The 26,465-nt window shown below is 40.2% G+C and overlaps 1 protein-coding gene across 1 annotated transcript in view; it reads right to left on the minus strand.

Moving 5' to 3' along the window:
* Positions 1-19,561, minus strand: part of clmpb (CXADR like membrane protein b) — a 69,351-nt gene extending 49,790 nt beyond the window's left edge. The window contains exon 1 of the mRNA XM_020600409.1: positions 19,114-19,561. Coding sequence (XP_020456065.1) covers positions 19,114-19,183 — 70 coding nt within the window. The 5' untranslated portion in view covers positions 19,184-19,561. The remainder of the gene's footprint in view (positions 1-19,113) is intronic.
* Between the last annotated feature and the right edge of the window lie 6,904 nt (positions 19,562-26,465).

Below are 26,465 nucleotides of genomic sequence, written 5' to 3' on the forward strand. Positions count from 1 at the left end.
GGGGACATTGTCGGACAGTGGAAGGAATACTTCAAGGATCTCCTCAATCCCGGCGCCATGTCTTCCAATGAGGAAGCAGAGGCTGAGGGCTCAGAGGTGGACTACTCCACCACCTAAACCACGCAATATTTTCCTCTCTCTCGCTTTCCCTGCATTCATAGCCAGACTTCCTTTTCTCATCTTTTCATCTCCACTCTTTTCCTTCCCTCCATCCGCTCTGTCTGTGACAGCAGGCGGCTCCACTGTGGTGCCAATGTGTGGGTCAGTACTGGTGTTGTGAATGCATGCACACACATATTATGGGACTATGAGTCTCTGGAGTCCTAAGTGACAGGTAGGTAAGAGGCAGCACCACTGGGGCTTGCATTGTCACCAGCACTAACTGCTTCGTTCATGTTAGCCTCCTCACAGCCACAAAGATGGGCAAATGGGGAAATGCACATCTGCTTCCCACATTGTAACACACATGCAATGCCTGAGGGAGTTTGATCAATCTTAGCATGAGGTGTCTGTGGCCTATTTGCTGAGGAGACTGACACGCAGTTGTGTGTGTTGTTTTTGTTTGTTTGTTTGTTTGTTTCCTGGAATGCTTTGAATTTCAGTTGGTAACAACAGTTATCTAATCACTGTCCTGAACACACATTCTCTCTCTCTCTTTCTCTCTCCAGAACTCAGTAAATACATTTTACATTTTATCAGATAAGCATTAAGTAAAGCATCTTTTCTCTCAGCAAGGAACTTCTTAGAAAATGGCTCATATAGAGATGAGGCTGCTCTGTTTGCCTTTGCATTCATACTCATTGATGTCAACTGATAAAATGGAGCTCCTGCTGAGCTGGATGTGGACATCTGCAAGTTGGGTAAACAATAAGGATAAAGCTTGTGACTTTAATGAAACTGTAAAAATCATATGAGTAAAAATAGAGAAGTGAGATTTGGAGCAAAAATAAGATACTTAAAAGCACAAGCAGACATTCAGCCACTAGCCAGGTTCTTCACCAGCAAACCCTTTAAATATGAAACTATGAACAACTAAGAAGATGAGAATCAGCACCTCCAAGTCTGAGGCCATGGTTCTCATGCGGATAAGGGTGGCTTGTTCCCTTCAGACTGGCCACACTCCAGTTCACTAGGGGGCGGTAATGCACCTTTTACACTTGGTTGCCACTCGCCAATAAACCCCATGGCAGAAGAAGAGGAAATACGTCACGATGCTGCATGATACTGTGTTTACGCAGGTAATGGCGGGGGTTTATTGTCTTTTTAAGGGTCATGACATAATGATTGAAATGTGCTACTCATTATTCCTTCATGGTGAGAGGCTGTGATAAGAGGCCACAGAGCCATGCACCACAATGCTTGGCTATGACATGAAAATAAAATTATTTGCAACTCTACAGAGTCAAATGTCTGCAGTGTTGCTTTATCTGATCTGAAATCTGCTTTGAGTGTATAGAAATGTACATAAAGAGACCACAACACAGTCAGTGAAACAGGAAGGGAAGAGATTAGATTTACATTAGGACTATTGATTCTGGGCAGGCTCGGATATATTCTCCACAGTTCCTGTCATTATTATGAGAGAAATGGCCTAATATTTTTTAAGGCCCATGGTACATTACTGATCCCTTGCACAGGACGGAAGTTATTTTCAGGGCTGTATGAAAGACAATACAGGCGCGCCACTGCACAGCAGCTCAATATAAGATTACCATCAACAAGGTCATGCAAATTAATACCAGGTGTTGACCTTTGGCCTTACTTATGGCAAAAGTCATGTCAGGTGGGAACAAAAGGTTGCCAGGCAAGGTGCTACACGCAAATGGGGGAAACGAGATTTCCCATAGAAGAGGATGAATGGCAATTCACCACCAGTGACAGAACAGTTTGATCAATCGGCCACCAGTGTGGCATGTCCTAACAAGATGCTTACAGCTCTGGAAACTGATGATTCTGAAAATAAAATTAATTAATTAATTTGTGTGTTTGTACCCCTGTGCGCACAGTGTATGTGTGTTTTTTTCTCTGTGGTAAGAAGTAAGTCATAGTAAGGAGAACTATCCTCACTATTTTGTTGATAATGATAAGCCTGTCAACATAATGGAGGATGTAGTAAACTAAATTAACAGTTTTTTTTTTGTTAATGTTGGGCCTGATATAGCAAGAAACATTTGTACCAATGATGCATCCTCATGCACAAGTGACAGTCTTATTGATAGAAACATGAGTTATTTGTTTCTTAAACCAATAGATGAAAATGAGGTTATAGATATAATTAATAAATGTGAAAATAAGACATCTACTGATAGTGATGGAATAAATATGACTACTGTAAAATGGGTTATTAATGGGATTTCCAAACCACTATCGCACATTTTTAATTTGTCATTTAAAACTGGGCAGTTCCCCAACAGCATGAAAATAGCAAAAGTTATTCCATTGTACAAATCTGGGGAGAAGCACAACTTCACAAATTATAGACCTATTTCTCTGCTACCACAATTTTCAAAAATCTTAGAAAAACGTTTTAATGTCAGACTGGATAAATTTATAGACAAATATAAAATTCTTACATAAGTCAATATGGTTTCAGATCGAATTGATCAACATCTCTGGCCATAATTGAACTGATAGAAGATGTTACTAGTGCCATGGATAATAAGAAACATACGCTGGGAATACTTATTGATTTAAGAAAAGCATTTGATACAATTGACCCTATAGAGCCATTCGTATCATATTTGATACACAAGTTTCTGAGCTGATAGAAATCGCCAAAAATGCCCCATGTATCAAATGTGATACCAAACAAAATAAAAATATTCTAAATAATATGGCACATTTATTCCTATATGCCTGGACGGTCTGTCTATGCATAAATGGCAAATAAAAATCTTGAATCTTGGATTTTGAATCTTGAATTTTCTTTTGGATTTTGTTAAAAGGTTTAATAAACATCTGATGTCCGAAAAATTGGACTGTTCTGGCTAGTTTTTGATGTGTTGGGCTTTACAGGGTTAAAAAAGCTAAAGTAGAAATCACAGCCCAGGCTGGTCGGGTTTGGATAGAAACGTTCCCATCAACGGAGCTATCTGGGACATGAGCACCACCATCTGGCTCAAGTAATGGTTGGACGTGTTAACATAGAAAGAGTTTATGAAATGAAATTTCTAGGTGTTATTATTGATGACAAAATTTGCTGGAAACCCCATATTAAATATATACAAAACAAAATGGCTAAAAGCATTTCCATACTGGCGAGAGTGAAACATATTCTGGATTGGAAGTCACTTCGCATTCTTTATTGTTCTTTACTGTATTTAGATTATTATGTTGAGAGTTGGGGAAATATATATAAAGGTTCACTGCGGTCATTATTTCTACTTCAGAAAAGGGCCATAAGAATTGTCCATAAGCTTGGATACCGGGATCATACCAGTGCATTATTCATACAGTTTGAATTGTTAAAATTCTTTGATCTAGTGGAATACAAATCAGCTGTGTTTATGTATAAAGTTAGAAACAATCAGTTGCCAGGTGGAATTCAAAAACTGTTTAATGAGAGAGAGGGAGGATACAATTTAAGAGGCCATTTAAACTTAAAAATTTACTCTAGAAAGTGCAGATTATATAGGAGTACTGGGGGTGTGTTGTATGATAATAAAAGGAATGAGATTTGCATTAATCTTGTGGATTTGAGAGGTGTTGATTAAGGGAATGTAGTTTTATTTAACAATGTTATTTCGTATAGTTAGTACAGGAAGATCTGTGTGTATAATGACGAATTTGTATTAGAGTGCAAGTAGAGTCACCGTGGTGTAGATTGTTTGGTGCTGGATGTCGGGTGCATGTTGGGGATGGCCCTTGGCGGTTTCTGTTGGTGGTTGTTGGCAAGTTCGATGGCACTGACATAACTATACTATGGTCTAAGAAAGGGGGTAGAACTAGATAAGTGTGTACTTCTTTCTACTCCCTTTCAAGCATGTAATGTGGTAGTGTCTGTAATGCACTTTATGAATGTGATATGATTGAATTGTGTACTATTTTGTCTTTATGTTGTTACTAGTTCTTTTTCTTGCATTGTATATACACTATTTTTTCTTTTGTTTTTCTCACAATTTTATTTCTGTAATGCTATTTTATCTTTACATGCTTGGAAAAAATAAATAAATAAAAAAGTCATGTGACTGTTTTATATGGCTGTTTATATCTGTTTATATGTGTAAGTTGCCCTCAGAGCATCAGGTGCCCGGAGAAGTGGTACCTGCAGTACAAACTACTACTTGCCTCATATAAAATACAGACTCATACACAGCTTTATTCATCCATGCATAATACACACACTGTTTCTAACTCTTAATGAGAGGGAAGGTTGCACTGTGTGCTGCATTAGGCCTGTTGTAATGCAGCGGCACACTTGGGTCTGGAAATGAGAAAAAAATGCCAGCATAAAATTTTCTTACGGTACTATTTGCCACACCTTGTCTTATTTACATTTATTGCCTAGAATGTCTTGTTGACCATGACACCTATCATTCTCAGCATGACAGAAGGTTTGTCCTATGTGTATTTGTGCTGTCCCTGTAGAGAGTTGGAGGACCCATGCATGCACACCCAACACACTGAGTCACAACATGTCAGCAGTGGCTTGGCGGCACAACGATGGCATTGTCTCTGCAGAGGCGAGCATTAAAAGATTGTTTGGACGGCTATACTGCAGTTGCTCATGCTGACTCATCCTGTACATTACTAGATACGGGGGAGATGCAGGACAGGGCAGAGAGACCGTGGGCCACTCATAAAGTGGTCTCATATCTCGCCTTCTCTTCCACATTTGCTTCCCCTCCTTCATTTCCAAGAGGGTAGCAGTGGTGGGATGGGTGAGTGTCAGAAAAGATGCACACCTGAAGCACCCTCACTAAATGACCATAGACAAACAAGGGCCCTTCACCAGACTGCTGACTCTGATTATCAATCTGTCCCTGTGGATACAACATGTAAAGCTGACGGTGGTGAAACGAGTCTGACAGTGTTAGAGGAATTGTTACTGCGGCGTCTAAGCTGGTTGGTTGGCTGTAGGGAGGGGAGGTGATGTGCAGTGGTGACGCTGGGGGTGGATGCACCATTTTTCTAATCCAAAATGAGCCCAATGTCACCGTGACAGCACAGCGCTCCTCTGAGGGCACCGCAGGCCAGGGGAGGAAATGATGGATGAGTCGCCAAGCAGCCTCTCCTGCTTCATCACTGTGTCCGTGTACACACACAAACATGCACTCAAAGCCAGGGAAATATGTACACATAGTACACACTATGACAATACATATGTGCGATATGTTCACATAAGGCATGTGGGAATACACATATAAACACTCGCACACACACACACACACCTGCACAAATAGAATATACACACATACAAATATGCTCACACAAGGCCATCTAGGGATACAAACATACACAAACACATGCATGTGTACACGTGCTCTGAGTGATTTATTTGTGTCCACATGAGCTATAATTAGTCACTGGCATATAAACACTCCAGATGCAGATATTTACAGGAGTTGTCACTTACACACAAACACACATACACACACGTAGAGTAAAGAGTGCTGGTTTCATTATGACTGCAGCCTTGGCTAATGCAACAAGATCAATGACAGATTGTCTCTCTCTCTCTCTCCCCTTACTTCCCTGACCCAAAAGCACGCTGCAGTATTTATTCCTTCTATAACCGAGCAGTAACCTTCAAAAAAGGCCCTAGGGTCATCCCATTGCTAATGCTGCACCTCACCTTATCTATTCATCCATCCTCCCACACATTCCACCAGGCCCAACCAGCCCACCATTCACTGAAACACCAGTTATAAGTGTTAGGAGGATTACACAGAAAGGCTTCTGATTAGCAAAAAGCCCATAACCAGTAATGCTGGACGAGTAGTTCATTTACATCACACTCCTATAAAAGCACTCAGTTAAATAGGGTTCGTTTTCATCTACAATTCAGTAAGATATGAAAAATTCCTCAATTTAAATGCCACAGTTGTACTGAGCAATGCAATAACTCTGAAGCATCACAAGCATCTATGATCTGATTACTGCATATTTACAGTAACTGCAACAGATTACACATGTCATCGTTTTGGAATCAGATTACTGTAATTCCATTACATCTAATCGAATACTCCTCCTAGGCCCCACTGAACTCACAGGAAGCAGCATCCCTGACATTCCTCATGCAGATGCAGGTTTATACGGACAGTGAAGGAGAAATATGGCTGGTCTCTGGTGAGCAACGCACGTATGACTGAGCAGCCATCCATCAAGACCCTGTCGCAAAAAGCTATGCACGCTCTGTCTGCTCAGGCCTCTCGTCTCATAAGAGGAAGACGGGAACTGGGAAGAGACTGGACAGTAAGAGAAAGGGCTCATAACTATATTCCCTATGGAATGGGGGTAGGGTGCCACGTAAAATCCTCCAACATGGGGCTAGGTCTTTTAGATTGATGGACTTAGCTTTTGCACTTATAGTGTTTTTCCTGCAGCACAGTGCACACAGGCATATGGCTATGATTACTTATAGTAAAGTCACGGCTAGGTGTAGATGACGGCTGCAGTCTAAATATTAGGATTAATGACCATGCTGGTCAGTCTAGCGAAACATCATTCATGCTTCTATTGAGTTCCAATGCCATGTAGGCAAACAACAGCAGTACAGAAAATATTTGTGGTCTGGAAAAAAGAAAATCTATTTGTTTTTCTACTCTCTGATCAAATAGAATCATGTACACTTTGACAGATATTATAAACAAACAAAAAGTGAGATTACTTGAGCTCAACTAAAGGTCAATATCTAAAATCTTTCGAAACCTACACCCTCCTGACCATGCTAATGCATTCAGATGTGTGCAATAATTCATCCAAATTTCCACCTATAGGACAGAGCAGGTTAAAAGTACAGTATGTTCTCTCCCCCATGTACTGTATAACCAACTCTTCCACAAGCTCTGCAGAAGGTGATTATGTATGCAGTTGGTCTAGCTAAGGAACAGGACAATAGAGAAATGAAGCAAGGAAATACAAGAAACTCCAGAATGGGTGGTGTTCTAATTAGGTCAGAAGGAGAGCTTTGTGACTCAACACACTAACTTTCATAAGTAATTAAGAACTTTGCATTTGCATGATGGTTTCCCTGAAGACCCTGCATGGTACAGCTACCAGACAAAATGGCGCTAACCAATGAAAAACATCAATGAAAAGATGTCCTGTTACACTTCTCAGGGGGCAGTGCAGGGGTGAGTGACAACACTATCGACATAGCTTCAGAAAAACCGAGACCAGATCTATATTTCCTCACAAGAGAGCTGTTAGCTTGAACTAGTGGACAGCATAGGTACAGTATATAAGGCCAGAGCTTAGTGATATTATCTATCTAGGATTTGTAAAAACTGTCTTAAAATGACTCAAGCACATCAGTACACATGCTCAATACAACAAAAGAATGCAAGAGTCTTGTGCATTTCTGCTACATGAGCTGAATGTTGAATGAAAAGGTCATTGTAGTGAAATGCCATCATAAAGCTCTGTCTTAAAGTACATGAGGAGAAACGGGTTAAGCCTGGAATGAGACAAAGGGGCTGCATGTGTGTGATGATGGTTGTTTCTGTGATTTTTTTTGTATATTTTGCAGTGAAGGCATGTAACCTGTCATGTCCAGCAACTTAACACACATGGTCAGTTATCGGTGGAGGCTGTTGCTAACTGTGCACTTTTTCTGGTGCCCTTGTGGCTATGCATCTTTAGTGTCCTGTAACTGAAAACCATCAACTGTCTTTTTCCAATCCTGCCTCTTCAGGAGCATCTGTGTTTCACACGGAGCAGAGGCAATTTCTCACTATTGATCCGGTCACATGAAAAAATATGTTGAAGTAGACAGTGAAACCTGCACAAAAGGGCTGATATCTGTTTCTAAAAGGAGCCAGTGTTCTCACTTTGTTCTCTTTGCTTTTATCCTGTACATATGGCATACTTTGCCTGCCTACAGTATCTAAGTTCCTATAAATGCTAATCAGCTGTTATAGTCAGTGGCAGCCACATAATGTATAGGAAGCTTCAGAAGACAGGCATTGATTTCAAGCAAATCTGTATGGACATCTTCTCTTTCTGGTTTGGTACACCTTTCCATGGCTAATGAGCAGGCATCTTTATTCCCTGATGAGTGAAACATTCTTTTTCATGCCTTGTGTCAAGAAACAGGGAGAAGAGATGGAGGAGGAGGAGGAAAAAAAGACTATGATGGTTAAGCCTGAGTTTTAAGACAGACAACTATACCCCTAAACCCTTATGAGCATTCGTAAGCCTTCCGTTACCGCTCATTAGAATTGTGTATCCTTTAAACACATTAACTTAGGCCCTAATGCTGGCCCCTTTTATATGACACAGCAACTGCTCACAACAGTCACTAGGCTAAGAAGGAAGAAACATACTAATTGCTGTCAAACTCATTTAATTTGGAAACAAGGATGTTTTTTTAAATGATGCACAGTATTTTACAGTAATCAGCATTACCCTGGAAAGCTCCCAAGGCAACTGCAGTTCCGTGTTATTCCTCATGTGTCACAGAGGGAATCTGATAATAAAAATCACACATGGCCACACACATTAACAGCCACTCAGTCAGGTATGCATGCACATGGTTGTATATTCATGTCTCTCTCCTTTCTGCCATTTACAAATACTGCGCAAAATTTGTCTTCTAGTTATAAAAAAGAAAAAAGTATTAGAAAACATTAGAAAAAGGTATTAGTATTTTCAAGCATTAACAAATAAATGTCAGGCAATATTTATTCTTAAATGGACTGTATGTGAAGCAGGGCATAAAAGGACTAGTTCACCATTTGAACAGTGCTTTTTGTCCTGTTGTGTTATCCCAAAATATTATGCAAACAGTTGTGGTGATGTTACACAGTTTCACCATGACTTCATAATAGCTTGCAAATATTATTTCATTTCAGTGTTTTTCTTCCATTTAGATTTGCTGCAGTTCAGTGCACATGGATAAATACGACATGATGCAGCCTCTGATCTCCAGCTGTTCTAAGGGGTCGCACTGATGAGGGAGAACCACAACGACTGGACGACTGCTACAACAAAGCCCGGCTGGTTACGTATTCCAGCTGCAGCACAGCTAAGATGCTTGGTGTTTGCTGAGACAGCAGATGACTTGCCTTGCTCTCTTGGCCCCTTGCTCAACCAAGGCAGGATAGACTTAATTGCCTCATTAGCAAAAGGGCCAGCGAGGAGTCGGCCTCTTCCACATTGTTCAATGTCAAGAGTGCAACCAAGAGGAAAGGTTAATAGAGTAAACAACGTGTCCTAAAGGAAAAAAAAGTTTGTTTTCTAGCATGATGGCTCAGTGGCCAAAAGCTTCATTTCACTCAGCAGTGACAGAATGATGCATTTGAGTTCATCTAATCTGCACAGTGAATATTCTAACTTTCATTATTGCTCGTGTCAGAGCACAGCACAGATCGCTGTTGCTGCATGGTAGCAAAGCTGTCTTTTTTAAGCCTGGGCTTGTCTAGAATGCAGAGTCATCATGCCAACTTTAATTATTTTAAGAGCATGAATTTGCAAACTCGGCTATTTCCTCCTCCACAGTGTCTTTGGAACCCAGACAATAAATCAAGCCAAATGCTAACACTCTTGATTTTTCCTCTTGAAGAAAGGCACACAAAATATAATTTATGTCTACTGATGAGAGAAAAAGTGAGGTCCACAAAAAGCCTCATGATTAATAATTTTGAGAGAGACATCAAACTCAGAGTACAGCCCGGCTTTCACACACCACTGAAATGTTCATACACAGAAGAATATCTTCATCCAGCAAACCACAACACAACAGTTTCCAGTTTGACAGTTTGGACAACAATGCCAAACCATGACAGGCGTCGTGAATGCAGTCCTAAGGCTCTGTCTGTCTCTCAGCAAGAGACATGGTGCACTATACTGTATGTTGGGTCTGAAAAACTGTATGGATGGGCCAAGCTAAACAAGTGTGTACTAAACAGAAATGGAGAGAAAGGGCAACAACAAATGAAGGAAACATGTTGGTACCTTTACTGAATCAGCTGCGAGTTATTGCAAAGTTGCTGGCATTGATTTTCTAATCTCTGAGGTACATTTCATTACAATAGTGAGTTTACACAAACACATGAGCAACACTAGCCTACAGCTGCAGAGAGTACTTGTGTAGCAGTGTTTATCTGGCAGCAACTAACACCTTCCCTGTTTACTTTATGTCCATGCAAGTCTTGCAGCTGTTGTGTTTGACAGGTATGTGTGATGATGCGAGTTCTGGATGTGGTGGGGGATGTGTTCAGATGTGATCATTATGAGAACACTCGGGCAGCTGGACAATCTTTTTTTTTCTAGATTTACATCCCCACTATCTCACATTTTTTCTGTTTTGAAAGGCCATAAAGATGAATGTTACTTCATCATGTGGAGACAACTGTTTCCCTGATGGAGAACGCTCCTCCTTGGGATGTTTTTTGCCTACATAACTGTATGTCAGGCCGTGGATTATAACATACTTCCTGCTGGGCATTTTACAACAGAGGTTACAATAAAAGATGCAGAGCTACACATCTGCATGGGCAACATAGCATAAAGGCTCAATTTCATCAACAAGTTAAGTCTAACAAGTCGGAAAAAACAAAGGTGGTGGTGCCATCTGTTCGGAACCACTTTGCTGGGAAAGGGGAAACAAAGTGGGAGGAGCGAAGGGGGAAAAAGCTTTTTCAGCACTGGCAGTATATACTGTACTCTGACCACAGTCTAAGAGCCTGAATAAGCAACTTTATCTCTTGAGGAAACAAACTTTTCAACCTTTCAGTGTGATAAAGGGCTCAGTGCTCTTTAATATGAAATATTGAAGGGAGAGCCGTAGTACAATCTCTGACATTACATACTTGAATTGTGTACTACCTAGTAATTGATCAGTGATATTCAGTTTACAGTGTTTTCACGGTGTTATGAAAGACCAAGCGGCTGACATTGTGGTTGGATAATTAAACCATCCATCACAGCCTAAGCTACTGCATTTTAAAGTTCTTGCTGAATGGCAATTACACAAGGTAAGGTATAAGGAGCAAGGATTTCACCCCTATAAAAAATTAATCAGCAGAACTGCATATCTTGTAGAGCTTTAAAGGTCATTTACAAAGTCTTGTTACAGTCAATATACAGATTAAACTCAGTTACTGCATGATCAACTTCTTAAGTCTCCAACCAAAATAAAACCCTTCTCTTTTTCACACTAAATTGAACATATGGCCGAGTCCTGACTTCAGCCACCACTAAGAGTGGAGAAGATCCTCCAGATGGTGTTCAGGTCTTGTGCAGGTAATCGCTTCATCTTCCACCACTTTAATCAATGGCCACCGAATTCCCTCCCTTCTAAACACCATCTATCTTTAGGTATTTCCAGGCTGCTATCTGATCACCAAAAGCGGTTGAAGATAAATGTCTGAAGAGCTTATTAAAGTCTGTAACGCTTTAGGAAAGACTGGCAAGCAAAAGAGGAAATGAAGTACGACAACGGAGCACATGGGTTCAAAACACCTAATGGACTAATCTGCTTGCTGGGCTAATAGACTGCTTCAAATTGAAAAGGAGAAGCAGACGTCTAAATAGAGTGACGTGGAACATTTCCTCTTGTTCATTCAGTCAGTTCCCAATTGGAAAAGGGGGACAGGGGAGGAAAAAAGAGTTACCATTGTTGAGTACAAGTTGCTTTTATTCATCTACAATCAACTCTGGGGATTGAATTGCAGCCGAATGCCATGTTGAGCGAAAGTAAAGTCAATATTTGTGCACTGGCACCAGACTGGAATAAATAAAATGAATGAACATTTCAGAATTCTTTCTCACTGCATGAAAAACCCCTTGCTTTAAGATTTACGTGGAGGACTCTGTGTGGTCACATTTTGGCTGTGAGATGTGTCCTCTTGCTGATTCGCATCTCAGCAGCATTGTGCTGTTTGAATGTCCATAATATTTGGACATGATAATCAATAACCACAGTGTGAGACGAGGCACTGCACAGGTTGTGACAATTAAAGTGCTAAGCGACTGGTAAGACACGATCAATTATTGGCAGACAGTTTACTGGTTAACTGAGGGTTCTGACACCCTATCACTCACTAGAAATGTTAGTCTAGCTCTGATAATGCCAGACCAGTCAGGGTTCACTCTGCTGAGCAAAGAGAATGACTTCATATTATCTTGACTTGATGTGCAATCAGCTACAACAGGCACGGTCAGTCTTGGTTCATGTTAAAAGGCTTACTGGTGACAGGGAAAATTGTGTAAGAGACACACAGGCCTGACCTCTACTGTAACAAACCAATGTCACCCCTGCTTTTCCTTCCTTTGTATCACTGATGCAAGAACTATGCTAAGCTGATTGAAAGTAAACAAAAGCACCTCAGCAGCAGCGTTTGCTTTTTGAGCCATTTATTTTCCTGTACAGTTGGATTGTACAGCTACACAGAAAACAGAGATGTACTTGCTTTCAGAGACAGAGGACATAGATCAAAAGCATGTTGTGCTTAGAGAAGACGACCATACCAGCTTTATTCCGCACTGCCACATTTTAGGCAGAAAGCACCACAGTGGGGTTGGGAGCTCTGGGATGATGATATCAACTCAACTCCCACCACCGATGAACAAATCATGTGAAATGGTATTTTTGCACGGTGTATCAATTGTGATCACCTTTGCTCCTGCAGCTGAATAGCACTCATTTGCTGATAGACTGAACCCTATTTCCAGCAATGTCAGTAGAGGTAAAGATTTAAATCTCAGGACAGACCTTCAGTTGTGTGAATCAATGGGAGATGGTTCCATGCTCCACCTCATTGACGGCATCAGCATTTATCTCAATATTTTGTCCACTCTTTGATCTCCTCACAGTCATAGACTTTGTTTAAAAATGTTTATTCTCACGAGCAGCAAGTTAATTCATGTTTTCTAAAAAAAGAACAAAAGAAAGCCATAATTATGCTTGCTCCATTGGCTTTCATGTTATTCGCAACTGCAAATAAGGCAGAAACCCTTCCTTTGGAGGAAATTGCCATGGCAGTAGAGAACTACAGGCCATCGCAACATTTCAGCAGTGTAACTAACCAAGGTGTTCAAAGGCTCCCTATTTTAGTCTTGGACTAACTGATCTTAATATCTACCGCAGCTGCTCCAAATGCAGGGAGATTGATTAAACCTTTCCTGGAGTTTTTAATAGATTTAAAGCAGTTTTCAGGTTTTCCAGGCATTTTAAGGCATTAAAAAAGAGAGTTGGTAGTTGCTAAGCAGCCTGGTTATCTTGAACTACTGCTTCTCCAATGAGGAAAATGATGACTTGATTACTTAACGTTGTAATTATCCTACAAGGTGCTTTGTATGATGCATGAAAATGTATTTAAAGTGGTTTTATACTTATTACGACTCTTCCGCCCCAGATGATAAGCTGAAACACTGAGCATGAATTCAACATTTTGTTGCTTGAATAAAGAAGAAGTCCTCCTCCTTCAAATTATCAAAGGTTCCAGCACCGGCACAAATCTGATGGGGTTGAGGTGCTTCTTAACTTGATATTATAAAATCAAAATAACATGACAAAGACATAAGACAGACTTAGACAGTGGTAGATGGGCCAAAACATACAGCAAACCTGTTCATGACAGCAACACAACAACGTTGCAGTGCAGGTATGGGAGAAGCTGAACATTAGAGGCTCGCAATATTAGGAACACTTCTGAATATAATGTAGTCCAGTACAACACCACCTTTAACTATGACCTCAATAATAAACATATAATTGAATTTATACAATCTGAGAGGCCGGAAACAAGGAATTATGGCATTTTTACTTTCAACTTCATCTCATACATACAGTATACTACTAATTTGTATTGCCTGATCCATTTAGTAAGAAAACCTAATTACTACCTGGATAATGTTCCATTACAATATATTTTAAGGAAGTGTTACTGCACTTTGCAGGAAGACACTGAACCCCCCCCCTTACCCCCGATGGTTAGAGCCGTCGGTCCTGTACCGGAAACAAATTCCTTGTGTGTAACATACTTGGCCAATAAAGGTGATTATCCTTATCCAGGATGGATGCTGAAGAGTCCCCTGCGTAGTTAGATTTAGGCAACAAAAGCACTGAAATAAAAGGTTAAGAGAGCTTGTGGTTTAATAGAGTAAAACTATCCTATTTCATGCTTTAACTCACTGCCGACCTTTTCAGCAAAACAAAGTCCACAGATGTTCCTTAACCTTAATCGAGTGTTGTCAATGCCTAAATATAACCATAACAAAATGCATTTTTATCATGTTATAGTTATTATGACTGGAAATTTTATTGCGAGAGTGGATATTACAAGAAAACAAATGAAGTACATTGTCAGCAATCATTATGACAATATGTTCGGTATCAACATTTTTCATGATGTTTTCCTCAAAACTGTAAATGCTGTTGCAATCTAGTATTGTATAAATATAACTTAATTAAGACAGGGTTGCTGCTTGACAAATAATGATGACATTTGTTTAATTTGTTGCTGCTTAATTGTATGCCAGGTGACAAACTGATGAAGCTACTAATTGTTTAAGCACTAAAACATACTTTGCAAAATATTAGGAACACCTTTCTAACAATGTAAGTGTCTTGAGTGTTGCAAAACTTTCCTTTGATTTGTTTCTCATCTCAATCTGGCTTAAATCAGTTTGGGTTTGATCAATCAAAATGATCCTCTGGTCAACCTACTGCATAAAACAGCAAGTAGTTGCCACAGGTATATCCCTACAACATGTGTGGTTGTTTGTGTGCTGTACAACATACAGGTATAGGGTCATATGTAGACTGCGCCTGTGGCTCCGGTTAATGTGAATGTGAGCCTCTCCAGAACATCTGTCAAAGATTAGCAGCAAAGTGAAATAGGCAGTTCCCGTTCATACGTTCCAAAATAATCTGGCAGCAATTTTCCCAGTGAAGGATGAAAAGGGGGGAGGGTTTATAGGTCAGGATCAGTACACAAACCCAGCTCTGTCTAGGCATGTGTTTTGTGTTTTACAAGATGTAAGTGACAAAAAGCCTGTGCAGAATCAATCTCCAATAGCTTGGAAACTATGGGTGTGGCAGAGGCACACAAAGAGAAAGACGATGAAACTGTTAAAGAAATACAGCAAAAACAACAGTTGGATTCAAACAAAATCTACTCATTTTACCAGTGCAGCCTTTATTTTTACCTCTGACATCTTTGGGTGCTATGTAAACACAAGCTACTAGAACCCCACTAGTAGAAATAAAAGCACATACTCTTCAAAGCAGCTGCACTTTCACCTACAAGCACTTTCACTGGAATCGTGGCATCCAGCTTGCTACAACAGAACAGAAAGACCTTAGGACTAAAAGCACCACAATCAATGAAACATAAAGAAGCCCTCAGGTACAAAAGGAGGATGCCTTGTTATTCAGGGAAGCATGCTGTCATTCAAAGGCCATATACATCAGGGGGAAAGTGCTCAGAAGGCAAATCATTGTTTGTTAATGATATGGGTCAATTGTTTTAAGGACAGCTGGACCTCTGTCCTCATCGGCAGGCCTCTACAGTAACCCTTGATGGAGGTTTTACAAACCAGGGTGATCTGTCCTTGCTGAGGCATTGAGAGTTGCTACTTTGCTTTGTAATACAATTCTCCATTGAGTCTGTTTACACTTTGTCCTGCATGTCATATCGCTGACACTGTAGGTGGAAAGGAAGTCATTTAACTGCACAGTGCAAATAGTTGCACAGCTAGCTATTTGATATTTGTCCCTCAACAGCTGCAGCTATACGGTATCTATAGCTTTAATGCAGTATTGAGTGGATATTCACTCCTGAGGGCATACTATATGTGTTGTCCTCTAGCTTAGCCCGCGTATGAGAACTTCCTAAGTGTTTATAGATACATAGGATTATGTTCATGAAATAAAGCCTGTGTAATTTGTACTTGCCAATTAAAGTGAGGCTGGAGGTCATTTAGAGGTTCATGGTTTTACAATGTGATGGGAAGGTTAACAACTATTTGAGAAATACTTTAAATATCTTGCTCTGATGTTCTGATGTTCCGATTCCACAAAGCAGATCTGTCAATTTCATAACATGATCTAAAAAAAAAAACAGCAAAAAAACCCCTAAGCATTTTCAGAGCTGAGACTATGCATGCACTGAAGAAGCCAAAAGGAGATCAAAACAAAGCCTTAATGTATGGTAACTAGACGTCAAATATCAAAACGTCTCTGGGTTTGTAGGACTGTCAGGAGTCTAAGGCTGGGTGTGTGTGGAAGCGTGATTCAGGCGCAAACACATCAAGATGTCACTTCATAACCTCTGGCTCAGGAGGCTCCTGTCATCTTCACATTTCAGAGAACCTCTGCCTACCCCAGCAGACATGCTAAATATAGAATCGGGACAGAATTTTTGTTTGGAGCCACTGCTCTCTTTATCTGCATCACACAGTAGCATACGCACATAGGCGCTGCCATCTTCTCACTGTTCTACACATATAGTATGCATGAATGTAGACACACAAGCATCAACACACATACAATGATGTTAAGACCCTGCTTTGTACATTGTCTTACAGATTGATGCTCAAATAAAAATAAGGCTCCACCAAGTGGGATCGCACATGGAAAAGCTTCTCGTTCTCTCCGACTGTATACTGTATCTGTCAAGTGACTTACATGATGTTATTACTTCTTGAACAGTCATTTAAAATTCCCTTATTCAGAATCATTTAATCCTGGCACAGAGGCAAATAGGCAGACCATCACTAATCTCCTTTACCTGGTGGAAACCACCACTGCACGACACTGTCACAGAGGTACTTTATTTGACCTTGTTCTGTTTCTTACTTTGCATCCGCAGAATTACCGGAGGGAGTTACGGAAGTCTCTGTGGCAATTAATAGCGCTACTTATCTGTAATGTGAACAGTGGATATTACATCTCCAACAAATATTAAATTAAGGACTTCTCAGGACTTGTGAGGCCAAAGCCAAATAAAAAGGAAATGAGCCCCTATTAATGACTATTGATTTTTCTTTTGTAATAAAACCACTTCCTCACTCTGCTTGGCCTCAGTGTTGATCTTGAATTAATACAGGCTATAACTTTTAGAAAGTGCCCTTCATTCTGGGGCAGCAGAGCAGTCTAGCCTGAAAGCACCATATATCCATATATACATCTCTTTTTAGCTGATTGGTGGATACTTTGTTCTCCCAAAAGCGACACTCATCTCCGGTTGCAGATATACTGGAAAGTCAGCCTATTATTATCATTTTTCAGCTGCACAGTTTTATACAGTCATATCTGGTGACATCACAGAGGAAGGAGAAAATGTCTCACCATGGCAACATGTCATTTCACGTGCTTGGCACATGCTCATGGTTATTTTAAGAAAAGTGTAGCATTCATGTTTTCACCTTGCAATCACTGGCTTAGGTGTGCCAGCTAAGAAAGGCATCATCCTCATCACCATCAGTAAGTACAGCACACTGGTGTGGACTCTTTAGAGAATATGCAAGTTAAGCCTGAATCACAATAATCTAACAACAACAACAAAACCTGAATGCGTTAACTGCTGCCAAGTCAGCTCCTTTAGTTAACCCTAAGATCAGTGAACATCTCCACTGAGCACACGCTGTGGATTCACTGCTAGACTGAAGTAACCCTTAACAAGCCAGCATGTATGCTGGCCCACAGAATATGCAGATTTTTTTTATATTGCTTGTCTTATTCAGCGTCAGAGGCATCACAACTATATGTGAATAAGTGACTAAAATGGCAAGATAACAAACTCTTTCGGTATTTACACGGCCTGAGCACAAGCCACATCAATACAAACAATGGAGTCTTGTGATATCTAAACAAAGTGCGACACCACAAACAGCGAACGGAGTACAGCACGACTTCTGGACGCAAACTAGAACAGACAGGCCAACAGGTCATGGATAAAACATTCCTCACACTCTAGAGTTTACTTTGGACAAAAAAAGATCTGACCCCCCCCTATAGAACAGGTGATGAGCCAGCAGTGAGGAAAAACCTCTTACTGGAAGTCATTTTTACACACTGTCTCTCAGTAACTTTCAGTCAGTGGAGTCACAGTGGATTTACAAAACCCCCCATTCAGCTCTGTACCTGGAAGCTCCTCCAGGCTCTCAGTACATTACTGTAATGTTAGTAATAGCAGCAGCAGCAATAAGAGCAATATTGGTGTTAGTATGGATAATAGTAAGATACATTGCAAAGGAAGGTGTTTTGCCTCTGAACACAAGAGACAACACTGACTTATAATGAAAGATGCCAAATATTTCCAATGGACAATTTCAAACTACACTTTAAACTAAAAAGTGAATGATAACTCTCAACAAATTTGAACATTTTCATCCTTAAAATGACATTACAGAACCATCACAACTGGGCCAGCATATGTAAACTAATCTAATCTTGCCTGGTCTCAGTTGTTACTCACTATGCTACATTTGAATAATTGTCCTTTGTCAAAAATGGCAGAGAACAGTTTGTTTATCTGCAGCAAGCCTGTGTCAATGCAAGATATGCTTACACAGAGTCATACATCTGGATAGCAGAGTCACAGGGAGGGGTCAGGTGAACTTTTTTTTTTAAATTTCCTTTCTTTTGAGAGCTGGCTCAAGTAAAGCAGCCTCTGGTTTGGAAATAAAGTTGACTTGTGCTTTTTCCGTTTTTCAGATAGCACTGAATTTCTTCACATGAGCTTTTATATGTGACGGTGACTATGTGAAATAAACTGAAAAATAAATAATAAATATATTCTGACATCATCCTAAATCGAGACTGAAAACATTTGTCAGATGTGTTGTTGAGGATGTGTTAAACATATGTGTACATACAATTAGTGCAAATATAATAACGATAGACATCAACGTCCACATCGCCAGTAACAATTCTCACATCATCACGCTCCGTTGCTTTTTAAATTAATTCATTATGTTATGAAGGAATGGGAAGTGACTTACCCAGAAACAAAGAACGAAATATTGCAGACATCACGGCTGGAAATCCCATATGCAACGGAGCTGGAAACATTGCGCTCAGACTGCCTTCAAATTCATTCGGCTGACCCAAGTGCAGGCACTAGGAAAGCGGCACCATCAGAGAATAGAGGAGAGATTTATCAGAGATAAATAAATCTTCATTGAGCATATGAGTACAAGGACATCATATGTTGCACACGCCCGACATATCTAAGCCTCCCAAGAAGAAGAAACGTGACTCGTTCTCTTCATCGTCATTTTCATCGCAGCCTACTTGGCGTCAAATCAAAGTTCCTGTCTGGTTCTGGCGTGGGACGTGTTGTCTCGGGGTCCCCTCTGTCTCCTCCTCAGCAGTCTCTCCTCCTTTCCTCCTCCGCTGCACAAAATGCCAGAGAGGAGGAGGAGGAGGAGAAAGAGGAGGGCGAATAGGTGGATGATGAGGGGATGCTGAAGGATGGAGACCTCTAGAGTCTGAAGTTCTCTTACGCAGCCCGAGCATTTTGCAACACACACACATCATGTGCCTGACGCGAAGAAAAGGCATTAACGTTGCATTTAATGTTTTTTTTTTTTGGTAACATACAGTTCTTTAATATACAACTGAACAGTCTTTAGGATTTATTTGGAACTCAGAGGTGAGGTCTAAATTAAATAGGCCTTATATGTTTTTTATTTTCTTTTAAATGTTATCTTAAGGTATTTTGCAATATAATATAGTGTCACTATGACATTGCTACATACTGTATTATGTTTCACAATGCTCTTTGGGAAACTTTAGGACTGAAACATTTAGTCAAATAGTCCGCTTTGAAAAGCTGCCAGACCAAATTTATTTTTCATCGGCTTTTGATAAGATATTTTACGAGAGCAGAATGGTCTAAGCTAGATAAACAAGTTGCAAAAGGGGGAGTGCTGCTGATGGCTGAAGTCTCTCAGACCTTAAGACAAATTAATCCTCCTCTTTTGTGTCTCAACAACCTAAAGAAATAAAAGGATTTTCACTTGCTGATGGCTTCTCTGCTCTCACTTGCTGTCTCTTTCCCCTTCAAGTGGCTTGCTTTTCAGCACCAGCCTTCTTCCATTTCTTTCCGTTCCAATAACCAGACAGCTTGAAACAGTGTCTTACATGTACAAGTACACACACATGCAAACATCCACTCTCTCTCTGCCTATTTTTCTCTCTTTCAGAATACACACCCACACAAAGAAACACGTCCACAGTAAACAGTCAATGAGAGACAGTACAACAAATACACAACACCATTTAAGCAGATAAAACACAAATAAATGATGTCTTCAGTCTTGCATGGTTGGGTATTTTGTGTGCTTTGCATTTTTCCTTCATTTTGCTGTTTGTATTTTCAACTGAAAATAAAAGGTCACAATTTTATTGCGACTTATCTCTAGAGGAGATTGTATTCACAGAAGTGAGACACAACAATTCAAAAAGCAAAAATCCTCAGAACTGTTGCAATATCAACTGTCAAACGATGAGGGATGGCTGGTTGTTACAAACGTTTGCTCCTGCAATCATAACAGTCCTGTAATCTAAGTACAGAAGTCCAAAAACACTAGATTAAAAAAAAGCACCTTATATTCTTGTACCAAAGCAGGCTTTTTCTCCAAAAAGATGAGATCTGGAGAAAGGGTAGAGTATGCAGCTGCACAAAGCACAGTATTATGCAGCACTGAGGCTATCATGATAGCTCTTTTAAAAGATGACCTGATTTATGGATAAAAAGAAGACAACACAACTTCAAATATGAGAGCAGATCTATTCTGTGACTTGTCATACATGCAGTGTTGATGACATCATGGGAGTCAACCTGTCTGCATTTGGTGGCTTGGCCTTGGTGTGGGATATAGCACCCCAATGCAGATGGCCTCACAGATGGTTGATATTTATACCACCGGGTCTCAAAAAGTCACTAGTGTGTATTAGATTCACATCACCAAAAGCACAGCAATCTCCACACAACCATTTTTTGCTCCCATTTAAAACATATGATCAGTCATGAAATGTATTTTAAGACATCAGGAGAAATGTATGATATTTTATGAGAATAAATATCATTTGCCCTATGGGGTGCCCTGTCTTCAGGTGATAATGATGTGTCGGGACTCTCACTCCTCTTTTTCTTTTTAGTGCATGAAATTAATCCTCCTAAGTGCAAAGCCCATGATTTTTTAAAACTCTTTTAGACCCAACACAGCTTGCATTTTAGCTGGCAGCACTCTTAACTTATGTGCTGTAAGTGAATTTGGATTTTAAAATGGAACAAGAGGATGCATCATGGACCTCCTGGCAGAGACGGAACGCTTCAGCAAGAGTGTCCCCGTCTGCAAGAACAGCTGTACTGTATCTCCCTCCACATGGCATCACAGGAACATGTTAATGTTTTGCTGATGCACAGGCCACACCCTGAAAACACACATGATATACTGGGATGCCAGATTTTGGCTCTCTCCTGACCTCCGGGGAAGTGGACAGCTAAAAGGAGTCTTAAGTAACAATATGAATGTGGAGATTTAAAAAAAACTTTTTTAATTAGGCCTCTCTATTTTTAGTGACCAGTACGATGCTTCGCTGTTAATGTTTCATGGCTCATGGATCCTTTATAATTTAATGAAGGAGAGGGCAGCCCTCTTAGATTTATGAGCATCTAAACAGGGCAGTGGCCACTCGGCTTATTAATGCAAATCGAATGTTTGTTTATGGATTCCCTGCTGTACCACACAACCCCACCTCAGGGGACACTGAAACTGTCAGCTTTTTCTTAAGTCGGTACAATAAATGTACTCCACGTCAGTGTTCATTATTGTAGTCTGTCTGCATATCCTGACAGCCTATCAGAAATGTGCCCTGCAGTGTAAAGACCATAATACTGTCCATAAAGAGCCTACTGAAACTGCTGCACACATTTCGTTTCCTTTTCTGATGTCATATGCTTCATATGACTTTTACTGAGAGACAAGTTATTGACAGGAATAAAAAACGTTGTAGATTAGATATAAACTGTGATAAAACCACTTAGCTAATGCTCATTTTAGACCCCCATCTCCTGTTCCACATTCTTGTGAGCACACTCATCTCCTTGTACTGTAAATCCCAGTGAGTTTAGAGGCGGATACTCCTCCTCAATTTATTTATGAGCTTTTCACAAGGACCATGAAGCAGAGAAGGATAACATTTTAAAACTTTAACATGCCCTAATTAAAGCTGAGGCAGCCTCACATTCCAGCTATATTTGATATCCGTTAGTCTGCTGTGAATATGTAAATGGGAAATGAATGAAGTCATTGCCCAGAGCAAAACTAAATACCTGAATAAGCCAAAGACGTGATGGTGTCATTTAGCTAAGAGTGAAACAAGGCTGGAGGTTGTTTATTTTAAAGTGGCATGGCGTTGACGTTGAGAAAGGTAATAATGTTAAATTAGCTGCTCCAGTGCAGCATAAACAGATCAGTCACTTTAGACTACAGCTGCCATCACAAATGCACATTTCATTTGTTTTTACTAACACTGGCATGTTCTAAGGTATCATACTGTACCTGCCTGTACAAGCCAATAATAAATACAGTTTAATTTGAGGAGGGTGTTTGGAATATTTAGCCTTGATTTTTCATTAAGGTTTTACAGTAAATGGTCACCATACTACCACCATAAATGTGTCACAAGTGATCTGACATCTGAAATTCTGCATTGTCTCTAAAGCAAACTCAGTTTTTCACAACTCTTGACATTTAATCCCATAAACATTTCCTGTCTTAAGTCAGTTAGGATCCCAATTTTATTTTAAGAATGTGAAATTTCAAAATGAGAAAAAAAGATTTATTTCTGTCATCACATTCCTTAAAGTTGTTTATCTTGGGTCAAACCTTAGGGCATGTATTCCACAAGCTCCTGACAGAACTGGTGGAACTGGGTCAGGTTTGTAGGCCTCCTTGCTCACACATGCTTTTTCAGTTCCGCAGACAAATATTTTATTGGATTGAGGTCAGACCTTTGTGATGGCCATGCCAGTAGTTAGACTTTGTTGTCCCATTTTGCCACAACTCTGGAAGTCTGCTCGGGGTCATTGTCCATTTGGAAGACCCATTTTCAAACAAGCTTTCACTTCCTGGCTGATGTCTTGAGATGTTGCTTCAATACATCCACATAATCTTCATTTCTCATTATGTCATCTATTTTGTGAAGTGCCACAGTCCCTCCTGCAGCAGAGCACCTCCACAACATGATGCTGCCACCCCCGTTCTTCATGGTTGGGATGGTGTTCTTCGGCTTGTGAGCCTCCCCCCTTTTCCCTCCAGATATAACAATGGTCATTATGGCTGAACAGTTCCATTTTTGTTTCATCGGACCAGAGGACATTTCTCCAGAAAGTAAGATCTTTGTCCCCATGTGCAGCTGCAAACCTGTTTCCTCATTTGAAGGTAGGTCTTAAAATACATCCACAGCTGCACCTATGGACTCAGATAATGTCAGTTAGTTATCAGAAGCTTCTAAAGCCATAACTCAGACCCTACAACCACAGTTAAAACAGAAGGCACTCTTTTTGCTCATTACCAGAACATTTGAGTAGCCTTTGTGGGGAGCTTAGGATACTGAACCAAGGAAAATAGTTCATTACATTAAATGTAAACTGAATACCTTCTCTGTCATTGATTGCTTTGTGTCTTCAGGTTGATTGACAGAGAATGGAAAGCTTGAGAGCCTCTTTTTGCTTAGTGAACAAACAAAACAGCTTGGCTGAACAATAAGCAGTCCAATCCTAATTATGACTATTTCTACTGCTGCCCTCTCCTCCATCTCCATCCTCATGACTGGGGAGTGAGTGATGTGAGCCATGTTGCCATATGGTGTCACACTGTACTGTATGTCAGGCGTGGGTGTTTGTTGGCTGGGCCTCAATTTTTAACATCTTTATTCACTACTCAAGAAAATGTCCAAGTTCCTGATAAACACGTTGAGAGTGACACCTCGGGACTGGAATCGAAGCATAATTCCGGACAAAAAGACACCACTGCTTCCTATTCCCATAGTGAAGGGCAACTGTGCAAAGTGATACTACATGTGTGTTAAAAAGTGATGCCTTCTTTTGTGATGTCAAGGGACTTTTGAACAAATCTGTTCCCACTGTCTGTTAAATGACTGAATGATGTTTCTTTATGCCCTCATGCTGCCTCTGGCCAGCGGAGCGTGCATGGTCAAATTTGTGAATTTGCGATTTTGGAAGAATTATTTGCACCAAAAGACTTTTCACTTAGTGAAGGCCTAAAGGACTTTATTTCCATTTTTTATGTCAGATGAGCTGATATGGAGAGGCTTGATGTCCTTGAAAAACAAAATAAATGCAGAAAAGGGAACAATTGATTTGGAGATGGTTTTCAAATCACAGCCCACATGACTACAACTGCTATGACTATTACAACTATTAAAAAGAAGAGAGAATTATCACAGACTCAGCAGTTCCCCTCAGGTCAATGAAGCTTTGTAGTGTGTTTTTCTCATTGGTTTGTTTTTCTAGTTTTACTGTTAAGGTTGACTTGCACTGCGACTTTATGCTACATGTCCAGCCCCTGCCTCAAGCAGGCACAGTTATTACCTAGCTGGTGAACACAGTGGAGCATTTAACAGCTAAACAGCCAGATATTTCCATCAGGAGGTGGTGGACAGCAAAACAGATTTAAAGGGAGATTGAAGGTAGACTTTAAGTGGACACAAACATGACTCCAGATGAATGCTAATGTTGCTCTGTATCTGCTGGATTACTCATCCAGCTGCAATTGTTGTCAACCAATGTATAACCTGTTTCCACAGTTGTCAAGTGATTAAAAAAAGAACTCAGTTATTGCACGTTTAAGTGCAGCTGTGGATGGTACATATGGCTGAGATATTTGTGATTTAAACTATGATTCAAAGCACACCTCAATAGCCCTTAATTTACATCCAAGCAACACCTGTTGCAAACTCACTGTGCAACCAACTGGTGCTATATTTAGAAAGCAAGTATGTGACATACTGTAAATGAAATGCATTTGCCAATGAGAAGAGAAATACTGAAAAATAGATCTGAAATGTATGTATATCAAAGTTTGTCTGCATTATAACATGCCTTTTGTGTTGTTGTATTAATTAGACATGACTTCAATACAAAACAACAATGTGCCAAATTATATTTTGGGTGTTTCAGGGGTTGCTTGAATGACCCCAGGAACATTTTCTAAAGGAAAAAAGACAGTACTGGGCACAGGCAATTCTATACTTAGAGTTGGAAACTATTCCGAAGCTCAGGCAATTTTCCAGAGTATGGGCTGAGGCATGACTGATGCAGTGTCCAGTGAAGCAAGATGATTTCTTTGACAAGCCCTACCAAGAAAGACAAGAAATGAAAAGATCAGCACAATACAATGATACCCTTATTGGGAAATGTGGACAATGTGAGGACACACACACACACACTGTACAGGAATTTCTTTTGATACAAATGATCATGAGACTCTTTGCCTCACTGAGCCTGGGTTACTCTGATGAAATATCAGTGATGTTCCATAAATATCCTTCTTTCTCTGTTGGAAAAGGAGAAGCACATTCCTCTCTGCAGTGGCACAGTCTCAGTACAGCGATCAAACAATCTGAAAAATGTGAGCACCAAAGGCAGCCAGAAGACTAAAACCATACCTTAGCATACACACATACTCAACCCTGTTTGGGAAACTTAGCATTCTCAGTAGGACGCTGCTAATCATGCTGAAGGGAGGATGAGTTGCAGGTGACCAGGATTTACGGTATACACATACAAATCAATCAACTGATGTGTCATAAGGAGAAAATGGTTGGTTGGTTGGTTCTTCACTTTAGTTCTCACAATTGAGTTAACATACACATGCACACACAAAATAAGACTGTTGAGGGGAATTACATGATCACAGGAAATAAAAAAAATGAGGTAAAGAAGAGCTCTTTTTTCAGTGGTCATTTTCATGTTGTGAGGAAACAGTTTGAAATATGACTATTGCCCACAAACTCACATCAAATCTGTTATTGTTGATGGATGGGGTGTTACAGCAACATATTATCAAAAGCAGAGCAGCCGACTACACAGATAAAACGCTCATTTCTTGTTATCACTGTTGCAATTCATCACCTTTCTGGCCGCAAACACAAGTCTCCATTTCTGTCCTGACATTTAAGGCTAGGTACAGGTTTCATTTATCACCGATTAGAAAAAAAATTCTCTCAATCCAGTAGATCACTCCTTTTTCTGATGCAAGCACAACAGTTAGCACCAACATTCTGGTTTCATCTGGGCCAGACATTTGGAAGAAAATTA

Source organism: Monopterus albus, unplaced genomic scaffold, assembly GCF_001952655.1.
Source record: "Monopterus albus unplaced genomic scaffold, M_albus_1.0 scaffold46.1, whole genome shotgun sequence".
Lineage (NCBI taxonomy): Eukaryota > Metazoa > Chordata > Actinopteri > Synbranchiformes > Synbranchidae > Monopterus > Monopterus albus.